This window comes from Rhincodon typus, chromosome 27 (assembly GCF_021869965.1).
Source record: "Rhincodon typus isolate 14 chromosome 27, sRhiTyp1.1, whole genome shotgun sequence".
In the NCBI taxonomy this organism is placed as follows: Eukaryota; Metazoa; Chordata; class Chondrichthyes; order Orectolobiformes; family Rhincodontidae; genus Rhincodon; species Rhincodon typus.
The window spans coordinates 17,451,077-17,465,159 of NC_063358.1; the positions used below are offsets into that span (position 1 = coordinate 17,451,077).

The 14,083-nt window shown below is 40.3% G+C and overlaps 2 protein-coding genes across 3 annotated transcripts in view; one reads left to right on the forward strand and one right to left on the reverse strand.

Moving 5' to 3' along the window:
- The window catches only part of tcea3 (transcription elongation factor A (SII), 3), a 40,715-nt gene extending 30,137 nt beyond the window's left edge, over positions 1–10,578 (forward strand). The window contains exon 14 of the transcript XR_007264945.1: positions 10,469–10,578. The gene's annotated coding sequence lies outside the window, so the exon portion shown is untranslated. The remainder of the gene's footprint in view (positions 1–10,468) is intronic.
- Positions 193–13,784, reverse strand: LOC109937621 (regulator of G-protein signaling 17-like). Of its 2 annotated transcripts, none has more exons than XM_048613048.1 (5): positions 13,566–13,745; positions 10,501–10,610; positions 7,003–7,092; positions 3,460–3,694; positions 193–2,235 (listed from the first exon to the last, which is right to left on the reverse strand). In XM_048613048.1, exons 2-5 carry the CDS (start codon positions 10,605–10,607, stop codon positions 2,035–2,037), a joined length of 633 nt encoding a protein of 210 aa, XP_048469005.1. In that variant the 5' UTR covers positions 10,608–10,610; positions 13,566–13,745; the 3' UTR covers positions 193–2,034. The 2 variants fall into 2 exon arrangements, with proteins under 2 accessions (XP_048469005.1, XP_020391713.1); XM_020536124.2 differs by having other exon boundaries at positions 972–2,235; positions 10,483–10,610; positions 13,566–13,784.
- Between the last annotated feature and the right edge of the window lie 299 nt (positions 13,785–14,083).

Below are 14,083 nucleotides of genomic sequence, written 5' to 3' on the forward strand. Positions count from 1 at the left end.
ATGTTCCAAAGCAGGAGTGATATCTAATAAAATTTGATATGGAGTCATATAAGGAGGTATTAGGACAAATGACTTCAAAGGTTTGACAATGGAAAGGCATGGTCACAACTGGTGCACTGATTAAAATCAGGAATGCATGAGAGACCAGGATTTGAGGACTGCAGAGATTTTGAAATGCTGTAGGATGGAAGAGGTTAAAGTGATAAGCGGTAGTGAAGCCATGGAGGGATTTGAAAATATGAGATGTTGGTTGTAGTTGGCACCAAAAGAACAAATCTCAGTCCAGAGTTTGGAAGGATTCCTTTCCCTTCTTTATTTCCCAATATGGGAATTTAAATATTGGCTAAAGCCAATACAAACAGGCTTTGGTTTAAACATCTCAATCACCATACCAACATTTGAACAATGCAATGCTTTCTTGAGCAGCACTGGATTGTCAGCCCAGATACATTGCAGGGTGAGGTGGACCTATGACCTTATAACTCTGAAGGTTAATGTTGAGCAAAGCCGACCTATCATAAACCAACTGATGTAGGTTAATATTGGATGCAAGCCAACTGGCAGAATTAGAAAGATCTGATCATTTTGTAATGGCTGAGAGCTTAGGCCCATGGTGTAGTTACACTTAAGAGTTCATTGGGCACAGTTCATGCTGAAATACTCTATTCCAAATGCGTGAACAAAGCTTATCCTTCAAATTATGCAATGCTAGTTTCCTCCAAGTGAATACAGAACAGCCTGATATAAAAGAATCTCCACTTACGTTGAGACCTTTGTGACCTCAGGCTGTCTCACAAGATTTTCTAGCCAATGAGATGTTCTTGAAGTACAGTCAGTGTTGTAATGTGAGAAATGTAGCAGCAAATATGAAACAGCAGATTTGTACAGAAGATTTGTTTTTGAAATTTGACTGGGGTTAAGTACTGGCCCCTCTTCAGAATAGCACTTCTGAGAGGATTTGATGTGGCCTTGATTTAACACCTTTTGCAATACTTCTGTACTGTGCTGGGAAACTTCAGGGTTGAATCAAATGCTTCACTCTCTTGACTAGGACTCTAATTGTACCCAGTCATACTAATTAAGTTAATATTTAATGGGGAGATGGTGGCAGAGTAGTAATATCATAGGATTAGTGATTCAGAGGCCCACACTAGGGACACAGGTTCAAATCCCACTGAGGCAGCTGGTGTGAATTTAAATCAATTAAAAACAATCTGGAATTGAAAGCTAGTCTCAGTAATGATAACCTTGAAACCGTTGTCAACTTCATTGAACCAGATGAGTTTTATTATGCTCTTTAGGGAAGGAAATCTGCTATCCTCACCTGATGTGGCCTACATGTGACAATAGATCCACAGAATTGACTCTACCCAATATCTCAAAATTGCCTCAACAACAAAGCAAGTCGACAGGATGAAGTAAAATGGCCAATTATCTCTAAAACAACTTTTACAATGACTCATCCTTCGCCATTTCGACAAAATGGGTTATTGAGATTTAGCCACCAGAAATATGAAACTTTCCACATGTTAGCATTTATTAATATGGTCTTTATATTAAGACATATGAGATGAAATGTAAAGCTGTGGAAAGGAGAAAACTGAAATCAAAGAATGCATAGCACAACAAGTGAACCGGGCTGTGAAAAAGATGGATTATCCTGTAGGATCATACCTTTCACCAAGACTGAATCTTGCTTATGTCAGATTAGACCTACATATTGTGGAATTGCCAAAGCCCAGTAGAAATTTTAATAGAATCAATGAGTTGGTGAAGCCTTCCAATCTTTTTATGTCCTGGTATTTGTAGACCTATAAGTTATAGATGGTTTTGGACGCTTCATGGGATACAGCACTTTGTTTGTCTTCTTTATATCAGTAAGGCAAGTGGTGGTCATTTTGGTGAGAAGTTGATGGTCCCATTTTGCATCAAGAAGTGTGATAAGGATTGCCGTAGGAGGCCTGAGAGTTTGATTCTTCATTGACCTTCACATCAACTCTGTTTTTGGTCTTGTGCACAATGCTTGAACGACTGTCACAGTTTAGAGTCCAGGGCATTGCCTGAGGCAGTCGCATTTTGTAAAAGTGATTTGTACATTGGCGAATTCAAGAACCTGGGGTAGGAGTCCCTGTGCATCAGTGCATATATCTGCATTTGTGCTTCATCAAACATATCTGCTGTTGGCATCACCATGTTTTTGTTGATTGTTTCGCGTACACTCGCATCGATGCTGACCTAGGGAAAGAAACTCAGCTGTTAAACTCAGTTTGACTATTTAAAGAAAGTCTCTTGTCATCGGAGACACCTACAAAGTGGGAATTTTGCCATAATACATTACTTTTAAAGTAGGTGAGATGCTATCATAGATCCCTTTTGAATTTGGGATCATCCATTACAAACCTATGCAGCTGGCCACACAAAATCCAATCCAGAGTTACTTAGCTTCTAAAGCTATTGAAGCATGGAAAAAGGAAAGAAAAAAACTTGCGTTTTTATTGATTCTGGGACAGCAAACAGAGAATGGCTGCAAATGGCTGTTTTACAGATTAATGGGAGATATGCGGGGGTGTTACTTAAGGATCAGTACTCAATCACTACACTTTCGATATACATTAATAACTTGAACTTCAGGATACAGAGCACAATTTAAAAAGTTTTGAGATGGCGGCAAGTTTGAAAGTATAGTAAACATTAGGGACAATAATGGATTTCAAAAGGACATAAGCTGTGTGGATGATATATTTCAGTGGGAAAAATATGTAAAGACATGCATGCCAAATGGTATAGTTTGAAAGTTGTGCGAGAACAGAGAGAGCTGGGGATATTTATTGCCTGTGTTAAATGCCCAGGCACTTGGGTGAGGTTCCTAGTGGCAAAAGCATCAATGCAATTATGCCCACAAAAGTTAACTTATTTAGTACAGAATTGAAGCAATGTTGGGGAAATTAGCATAATGGAGGAAGAAATAGAGATGTGACTATATTTCAGTTATGAATCTGAGGGTAGCACTCTTCCAAAGAAGGAAAATTATGGGCTTCCCCAATCCCACTTCAGAGACTTTAGAACATAATCACATTTCAAATGCTGGATTGAGGGAGGTTTGCACAATTGGAGTTGCCACCTCTCAGCTGAGATATTAAACCAAGGACCTATATGTCATTATCAGTTTGATGTAAATGATCACATCGCATTATTCTGAAGACTTTGAGTGAAGTCTCCCTCATGCCCTGGTAAACATTTGTCCCTCCACAAATATTATTCAAAGGACTGTCTGTTTATTTATCATATTGCTGTGGGAACTTGTACACAAATTGTCTGCCCTGTTTCCCGTAGTTACTGAATTTCAATAGCTGTAGGGCACTTTGGGATGTATTGAGGTCATTAAAAATAAATGCAAATTCTTTCTTTTATGTGCATTTTCTTTATTCATATGTTCCAGCACATTCATGCATCACTCACCTCCTTTGGAGACAGAATTGAGATATAGTCCAGGTATATTGATTTTGCCATTTCTGTAATAGTAGCTTTGTCATCTTCCTGCTTAAGTTTCTCACAAGCAAGCCAGAAGAGAATGTTTTCATCGCTGTGTTCACTCTGTAAGAATTCCATTAAAATCTTCCTTCCGGTTGGATTCTTCAAGAGCTGTTCAAATGACTGAGACCAAGCAGTGACCTCTTCCTGGCTCAGAATCCCACTGTGAATCAAAAGGGGAGATACCAGCTATTAAGAATGTATTGGTTACAGGGGAAAGTGATGGAAATTGGGACTGATTCTCTCTGGTAAAGAAACTTCCTAGTCTTGTGAAATAAAAGTGGTAACATGATTCAGAAATAATACTCATGGTGGTGAAGAGTTTATTTATCCTGAAATGTGATTCAAATATTGGGAAACTTAAGAATATGAAGGGATATGAAACAGAATACATCAAATGGCCTTTCATTACAACCCTATGAAATGTTAACCTTTACTTCCTTTCACCACAGAAGTCTAGTAAAACTAAGCTCCCCTGCAAAAGAGTAGATGTTATGAAATAAATTATTCAAAGAAGGCATTGAGGCAGACAACATAATTGAATCATAGACACAATTTGAAAGAGGTAAATGATGTTTAAAGTGAAGAATTTTTCGAAAATTAATTAGCAAAACCTGTTTCTGGTGGTTAGTGACTGAAAGGCAAAATGTATTACTGAATGGTTTGTTGGATAATGGCAAGGTGGTGGAAGCAGGGTTCAGAACAGCTTTTAAGAGGGAAATGGATAAGTGTTTGGAAAGAATGTAAAGAGAATGGGGAAAGGGCAGGTGAGTGAGGCTAAGGTCTTTTGGAGGTCCAGCACAGCCATAATGAGCTACATGGCCTCCATCTATGTTACAAAATTCCACGATTTCAGAGGGTTGAGTGACCATGGCAATAGTAGAGGTAAATTTTTAGAAAAATCACGTTACACCATGCAGACTAATGACCTTTTATCTGTTATAAATAGTCATATAAATATTAGTCATTTCATCTTGAATTTGCATACAATATATGGCACAAAAGCATGCCGTTTAGTCCTACAAATCCATGTGGTGTTACTGCTCCACTTGAACCTCCTCCTATCTTTCCTCACCTAAAGCTACCATTGTAACCATTTCTTCCCTTCTCTCTAATATGTCTGTCTAGATTCCCCTTAAATGCACTTATACTATTTTTATAGATATTTTATATTACAGAGTTTGATATTGTTGACAAAAGACATACTTTGAAGTTTTTTTCAGCAGTTTGATACAATTCTTCTACACCATGTGGTAGCGAGTTACATCTTCTTGCAACATGGTTTTAAAAAGAAGTTTCTTCTGAATTCCATACTAGATTACTTACTAGCTATCTTGTATTGACAGCTTCTGGTTATTCAGTTCTCCACAAGCAGAAACAGTATTTATGTTGCCAAAACTTTTCATAATTTTAAACATCTCTATGAGGTCGCTACTCACCTTTTTGAAGGGAAAAGAGACCCAGTCTGACAATCCTTTCCCCCTGTGAATACCCATCCATTTCTGGTATGATCTTTGGAGGTGTTGTCCTCCATAAATGATGTTATCAAAAGCTGAATTCTAGAATTTTTTTCTATAGAATTTCATGACACAGAAACAGGCTATTGGGTGCAACTGATTTTTATTGGTGTTTATGTTCCACATGAGCTAACCTTACAGTATAATTATCTAGTCCTTTCTATCTCATGCATTTATCTAGCTCCCCTTTAAAGGTTTACCCATTGTTTGCTTCAACTACTTATTTTTGTGAGTTCCACTTTCTCAGTTTACTCTGAATTCCATACAGCTTTTGTTTTTGTAATTATCTTATATTTGTGCACGTTTTGGTCTTCTTCACATCTATCCCATGGACTAATTCATAGATTGAAGACCTCTATAAAGTTACCTCTCAGCCTTTGCTTTTCAAGAAAAAAAGAACTCCAATTCATTTTGTCTTTCCTGATAATTTATAACTACTTCAGCCACTTTTAATATAAGTCAAATCACTTGTGCAGGCTTATAAATTATTGCAGTTGTTAAATGTTACCTTTATTTGAAAATGAAGTTAGAGTTTGATATTTTCAAGAGGTCTGCAGTGCCAATAAATAGCTATTAGCATCACCAATGTCCTCTAGAAATCTCTGACCTCTGTATTGTCACAGTGTGATGGTGGGGAGCGCTGTAACTAAGCCTCAATCCAGTTCCAGTTTTATCAACCATTCCCAATAGTTGGAGCTTTGGAATCTTCTGTTAGAGTACAGATGGTTGGGTGATTCACACCTTTGTGATGTACTTTCCTTTCTTCCAGCACATTCTTCAGCCATGGGGATCCTTCTTTATGTCGTTATATTTCCCATGGTATTTCCAACTCCCACCTCTGCCACTGGGTTCTAAACATTGAAAGTTCCTCTAGGCACACCCTGTGTTGCCATATTTGACCCATTACCAACGCCTTTTACCTTGCATTATCATCACCTTTATATTGGAGTATGAGTCAGCCATTCAGCCTCTTGAGACTGTTGTATCTTTCGTCATTTAGTCACTCACACCCTCGAGCCTACCACAGATTTTCCCACTTTTTCTTTTGTTTCCCTACTGCCACTTTAATTTTCCTTGCCTCTAAATGTGCATAAAAGCTATTTTTCTTTATCTTTATTCTTGGGATGTGGATGTCACTGGCTAGGCCAGTATTTATTCCTCATTGCTAATTACCCAGCGACTCTTACAATTTTAATAGATGCACCGTTGAAAGCATCCGATCTGGATACATCACGGCGTGGTATGTCAACTGCTCTTCCCAAGACCCAAATATACTACAGAGTTGTGAACACAGTTGTGAACATCACACAAACCTCATTATGGCTACGCTTAGGTTCAAGGTAGAATTGAAGCTGACATCTGGACTACAGCCTGACTGGAAAATCAATGTGTTAACTCTGTTTCTCTCTCCACAGGTACTGCCTAACTTGTTAGGTGGCCCCAGTATTTTCTGCTTTAATTTCTTATTCCCAGCCCCGGCAGTATTTACAGAGTAGATTAGGGCTGATGAGGTGTGTTGAGCAGGAGATGGAGAAGACTCATGTGGATCATAAATAACAGCATAGACTAGTTAGACCCAATGACCTGTTTCTGTGCTGTACATTTGATGTCATTTCTTCCTTTGTTCCTCTGGTGTTAATCCCTTGTAACCAATTTACCAATCAGTGGGGACAATCTTTTATTAGCTGTCTTCTCATAAATCATCAAAAATATTCCTTAACTTACACCCACCCTCCTGTATATATCAGGTATGTTTCTAACAACTACATCAATTATGTTGACCAGATACCAGTTTGTATTTTACTCAATTAAAAACAGAAAGTGCTGGAGAAACTCAGCAGGTGTGGCAGCATCTGTGGAGAAAGAAACAAAGTTGATGTTTCATATCTGGTGTGATTCAAAAGATTGTGTTCAAATTGAAAAGAGACCACCACCTCAGGGGTGATTTGTTCACCTTTCTTCATGGTTCTGAAGACTTTCCATCTGGGAAATTATAGATGGTGTTTTGCTGCAATCATGTCTATCCTCGTTTCTGACTGTTAGGCTGCAAAGTAATGAGAAATGTTATTTTGTTGAGCATAATGGCAACCTGATACATGGCCACAATTCTCACCCTCACCTCTGTCCAAGTTGTATCTGTATTCAACAACAACTTGCAGTTATATAGTGCCTTCAAACTAGTGAAACATCACTCTAGGGTTTGTGCAGGAGCACTCGCAGGTACAAATTGGTGCTTAGATTATGTGTTTGTTCTCACCAGCAGGATTTAGAAGCTGTCTTCCACATAAGGGTAGATGACCAAAAGAAAAGTTGGTCAAAAATGTAGGTTTTAAGGAGCATCCCAAAGAAGAGGAGGAGGCAGAGAGGTTTACAGACAGAATTGCACAGCTTAAAGTCTAGCTTGTTAATATGAAGATATTATGTGCTTGTTAATGATGGAGTAAAGAAAATTTGGTCAAGCTGTAGGAATAGAGAGATCTTTTGAATTATAGCCTTGTTTGTTTTGGGTTCTTTCTTCTGCCATATTCAATTGGCTTTGATCTTCAAAACAGCTGATGAAGGGGGCTACCACTTTCCAGATAAAGTACCTTAAAGAACTGATTAAAAAATAACTCCTCCACTTTCCTCTGTCCCTGACTTATGCAAGGCTGAATCTTATCAGATTTTGGTTGTCACTTTTGTCGAGTTTCATGGAGGGCTTCTTCTTGTGAGGCCTAATGAGGTTCTCATGCTTTCATCCCATGCATACCTCATTATCTCGGTACCACACAGCTATGGCACCTCACTCATTTGATGCCTGATTCTCCCACTTTCCATAGGCAGAAGTATCCTTCACTGCCAGGATATCCAAGGATCCCCGGTGCTGATGCTACATTTGAAAGATCATTGTATACCCGATCATGCACTGACAGTCTGGAGCTGCCCTGCACAGTTTGAGGTCTTTGACCAGATGTAGCAGACAAGGGGAAATTGACGTGCTGCTTTGTGGACAGAGACCTGACGTTCCTGGTGAATGCTTGGTGCAGAGGAGAGCTGTCCTCTTCCCCCAGGATCAGCAAGAGAGACCCACGACACCAGATTCTATTTGCCCACTCTGAGGTTGCCACCTGGGTCTGTGCAGTTTCAAACATCTTGAGGAACACCCAGAGTAGTCTGTCACTCTCACTGTTGGATGTAACAACTTTCCTCGCTTGCTCTCATCCACCCAATCCCCCCAGACTGCTAACTCTGCATGGTTTCTGCATTACCTACTCACTCGCTTGGGACACTTCACCAACTTTCCCCACCAGCACCAGCACCAGCACCAGCACCAGCACCAGCAAACAGCCAGACCAGCTCCTTTCATCTCATTCAATTCCTCCCATTGTCTGAAACCAGGGGAAAGTTTCGGACAAATTAGGGTGGAAAGAACCAAGATTCCTCTCCTCACCCCTCATGAGGAGTGGATCCTTACTATGACCACTCTGAGTAACCATGCCCAAGCCCAAGCCCCTGGTCTGATGTTGGAGGCTGCCTTTCACCTACTGTACCAGGATCCCCTCTTTAGACATGACAGAACTATTCACTATAGACTTTGAGACATGGCCATTGGGTTGAAGCACATGCAGTATGTTTGCTTTGAACTCAGCTGGTACATGATGCAAATATGAGAATGACATAGCGCGGTGCTGTACAGCAACAAATCCAATCCTCATGGTCATGACTGCTACCAAATATAAAAAAGAAGCTTGCACTGAAAGGCAAGGCAGAAGTATTGTGAGCCTCTTAGCTCTGGCTGAGAGGGCAAAGCACAAAACAGCAACACAAGCCAGGGATTCTGTGAGCATCGAAGTAGGCACAGAGTGAATGATAGTGCCAAGAGAGTGAGTATGCAGCCCTGAGATGCTTCCAGTTACAAACCAGGAGATGGTTGCCTGTCCCTGCATGGAAAATATCCTTGCAGCAGCATTCCAATGAATGTTGCCAATGTGATCCAAAGTGCAGTGTTGAAATGCAGAAGTGTACTGTACGTGGATTGGAGAGGAGCCCCGATGACACAGCAAGGCTGGTACATGCTGACTGCTAATCTCTGTGGATTGGGGTGGCTACTACCCAGAGATGTTGGTACTGGGTGTCCAAGATCAAGATCCAGAGGACCAAGTATTAAGCTGGAGTTGCCAGGTATCTGCTCTGACTTCCATGTTGGGAATTCTTGGCATCTAGTTTCTATCTGGCAATGGAGAACAGAAAACTACACAATATCAAGGCAAGCTTAGGTAGTTATGTTGGTGATAATGAACGATAATTCAAGCAAAAAAGCATCTCACTGCTCACCAGTGAGAAACATATTTGGCCGACCAACACTTGTTTGAAATTGGGACTTTTTGCTCTCAACAATGGGAATGTCCTTAGCGAACATCTCATCTGATGTTCCCAACTTTCTTGCCATGGCCCATGCTGTTCAGGGGCTGGGAACACCCACCTGTAGACATCAACATTTCCTCGTGCAGTATTTTCTAAAAGTGTGTTTGCAAACTGTGACTAGGTGCATTATCAAATAAGCACAACAATTTTTTTTAACATAATTAGTCACAGTGGGTATGATTCCAACATCATACAGATATCATTTCCACTGAGTCTATGTTACCCTGAATCAAGGGAATTGTCACTTGTGAGTATAGTTAGTTATTGCCATACAGCTACCTCTCTGTATTGGGGGAGATTAGAGGAATCACATTTAAATCCACTCCTATGTGGACCTGATATTGACATGTTTATAGTTTCCAAGAGGGCTTACTAGCCAATTACATGAACAGGAGCTGATTTCCTCCCATCCCAGGAGTGCTGATGACAGGTAACCTAACTGCTACCTTAGCTACATTCAATACCTCAGTGTAGACCAGCAATCAAATCTGGGACCTTCTGTTGCAAATGGTTTGATATGTTTGTTCACTAGGCCATGAGGGAGCCACCCAAAGGAAGAAAACTTACATTTATATAGCACCTTTCACAACCACATGAACCACTCAAACTGCTTCATAGGCAATAAAGCATGTTTGTGAAATGTAGTCGCTGCTGTCATTTAGGGAATGCAGCACACTATTTGCACATATTAGACTCCCAGAAAGCAAGAGAGACATCAGATAATCTGCTTTAGGTGTAGATTGAGGGATAATTATTGAGGATGCTAGGGACACATCCCATGCTCATCTTCGAAATAAGACATGAGATCTTTTTCATCCACCTGAGAGGGCAGATGGGTATAGTGCTTGGTGAAATGGTTTTCCTCTGACACTATAGCACTTCCTCCAGTATTGTCAGAGGGAGTGCCAGCTGAGAATTTGTGATTAGGTCTCTGGAGTGGGATCTATTGACTTTTTAACCATCTGGCGCATGTAGTTCACCTCCTGAGCAATTGCAATAATGTCTTTGTGTTACAGTTTCAGATCTGTACCAGGAACAGCAACAGCACCAGCAGAAACAGCAAGTGTTAGGACGTCTTCTGCACAAGCGAGCTGAGCTGGAATCATTGCTCGCCTGCGATATCTGCCTTCTCAGCTGTGTTCGGTGAGAAGCCATTGCCTGGAAATGACAAGACAAAAGAGATGTTGAGATAACAAGGTATGGAGCTGGATGAACACAGCTGGCCAAGCAGCATCAGAGGAGCAGGAAAGCTGACGTTTCGGGTCTGGACCCTTGCTGCCTTGTAGGGTGGTGGATACAGCAGTAAAACTACCTTTAGTACCAAAGTAGTGATAATAACTCAACTATCTCAGGTCTAATGTGCACTAGATATATAAACAGTTCTGATGAAACCTCATTGACTTGAAGATTTGTCTCTGTTTTCCTTGCCACAGATGTTATTTGACTTGCTGAGTGTTCCCAATCATTTTCTTCACATTGATCAATTCTACTGTTTTCTTCATGAATTTGTATAAGGACTGATATTGTTTTTTTTCAGTCCCAGCCCTGATTGAAGCTATTGGCCCTTCCTACAATAGGATTGAATGGGAACTGTTTTTCTTAAATCATTCATAAGATGTGAGCATTTCTAGTTAGGCCAGCATTGAATGCCCATCCCTAATTGTCTAGAGGATAATAAAGAGTCAATCACTTTGTTGTGGGTTTGGAGTCACATGTAGATCAGGTAAAGAGAGCAGATTTCCCCTCCTGAAGGATATAAATAAACAAGATGGGTCTTTACAGCAATCCACAATGGTTGTTATTAGATTAGATTTTCATTTCACAGTCTGCCATGAAGGGCTTTGAGCCCATGTCCCACAACATTGGCCTAAGTTTCTGGATTACAATTCCAATAACATTACCACTATACCCCTGCCTCACCTTGAATACTTCTCCCCAGTGACTACCTTGCATGCACAGCAAGTGTTGGCAGTCTATTCAACTGCAACAGGTAGTGTGGAGGGTCATCACAGCAGAGATTTGGGGAACATTCACTATTACACATGTTCTAGTGGGAAGGAAAGAACAGAATTTCAGAACTAACCTCTGTTTCTGAGGTTAATTCACTTAGCAAATAACTTAGGATCCTCCTATGTTTCATCATCATGTTAGGATGAGTATTTCTTCACTGGATCATTGTTAGACATTATTAGTAATGACGTTGAGGGAGGAAATCGGCTTTCTTTAACAGATCTGGCCTACGTGTGACTCCAGACGCAAAACAACATGTTTGGCTCTTAAATATCCTCTGACATGGTCTAGCAAACCATTCCATTGTTTCAGAGTGTCACAGAAAAAGGCACTTGCGGGTGTAAATACACCACATGGACTGCAGCAGATCAAGTAGTTAGCGTACCTCATCTTCTCACGGACAATTAGTGATGGGCATTAAATACTGGTCTTGCCTGCAATGCTCACACCTGAAGAATGAATAACCAGTAAAGCAAAACAGAGGTGTTGTCAATGTGATGGATTTATATGGCATTGTCCTACTTGATGACTCCTGGTGCAATCTCCCTCAACTTTTCTTTGGAGTGTGTTCAGGGCTTGACATTTGATTTACACCTAACACACTTAAAGACAGAGGAAAGCCCAGAGCAACTTCACATTGACACTAAACTAATAATCGAATGCACTATTAGTGGTCATTTTTTTCCGGGAATATGGAATCCTGCATCAGAGAACCTTTAAAAAAAAAATCAATCTATAGATACACACATCATCATAAGGGTTTCAAAAGGGCAGGTGGAGAAGCTTCTATTGACAGAAGGTCAGTGATCTGAACACATAGATTTAATAGGAAAAAGAACCTGAGGCTGGATGGGAAAAATGTTTTTATGCCACGAGATACTATGATCTATAATCACTGCCTGAAAGTGTGGATAGAGGTAGATTCAATAATAACTTTTCAAAGTGAGTTGCGTAAGTACTTGACAGTAACATTTCATGGTTATGGGCAAAGAAAAGGGGTGTGAGCCAGATTGGGTAGCTCTTTTAAAGCAACAAGGTGCAAGATGACTTCCTTCCTTGCCTTATGATCCTAGTCATGAAAAAAGAATAAAATAAAGGCTTCTAATATTTTAAAAATGCGTTTTCAGGACTTAGGCATATTGCCCACCCCAACCAGAAGGTGGTGATGAGACTTTTTCCTGCAGTCCAGATGGTGCGGGTACACCTCACAATGCTGTTAAGGAGGGATTCCGTGACAGTGAAGGAACAGCAATGTATTTTCATGGCAGGACGATATGACTTGGAGAGGACCTTGGAGATGATGGTGTTCTCATGTGCCTGCAGACTTTACCTTTTGGGTGTCGGAGGTCACAGGTTTGGGTGACAAGTTACTGCAGGAAATCTACTGTATTGAGATTAAAAAACACAGCACTAAGTTTCAAACAGTGCTGGCTAAGCAGACAATGAAATATTTTGTTAAATTAAACATTGAAAGCAATCAAATTGGTTTGAGAGAGATACTTTACAGTGAATACAACAACAACTTTGTGGTTTTGAACTTCCATAGCATTGGTGCCTTCAGCCATCTAAATGCTACTTTCTGGAAAACAATCTCTAAACAGCAGCAAAACTTATTAGCACCTCCACTGCAGTAAAACATTTCAAGGTGCTCTAAAGGAGCAGACAAAATTTAGCTTTGGGTTATATAAGGAGACCTGGTGAAAAGTTTGGCCAAAGAGGTTATTTTCAATCACCTTAAGGAAAGAATGAGAGAGATGTAGAGAGTAATAAAGACGTTTTGGAAGACAATTGCGGATCTTAGGGTTTATGTGGCTGAAGACACAGCCACCAATGGTAGGGTGCTGAAGTCAGGTTGGTGTAGGAGGCCAGCATTAGAGGGCAGCAGAAAGTCTGGAGGCCTTGTTTAGCTGAAGGACGGAAGGAAACACTCAAAGGACGGACATAAAAAGCAGCAAATTCCCCTTTCTCAGAGCTGGCAGTTGTCTGAATCTCCTTTTGTCTGTGCACAGGATAAGGGGCTGCATAGCATCAGGGGCTTGATGTCTGATTACTATTGTTAGAGAGTAAGATGTTAGAGCCTGCACAACAAGGAAAGCTTCTCACCAATTTCAAGCTGAAACACTCCTTCAATCAGAATCCATATTCAGGTCTGAGGCTATTTGGTTTTAGAAAAGTAGTCGATTTGTTCCCATATTAATGTCTACAGCAGTCTTGAACGAGATGTCTGAACTGTCAAGTAGCTCACAGTTTTCACTTTTCCTTGCTACGTCCAGCTTGATGTTTTGTGGAACTGTTCGTTACATATTCATAAATGTTTACCCAACAGGAAATATTACAGTGCAGTATTGTTTAACCAACTACTGGAAAGATATTGCACAAGCCATGCACAAAATTTGCAATGACTTTCCCATGAGAAACCTTACTTCATTGGGCACTGGAAACAATTTTTGACAAGTTCTGAACGCTTGTTTAAAATCTGCTATTTATTTTCCAAATTTGTGGAGAATTGCAGGAATAGCAAGAACAACAACTTGCATTTGCATAGCCCCTTCAATTAAGCAAGAGTCAAATACACACAGTTTGAGACAGATGACCGAAGTTTAGTGAAAACCTACAGTATA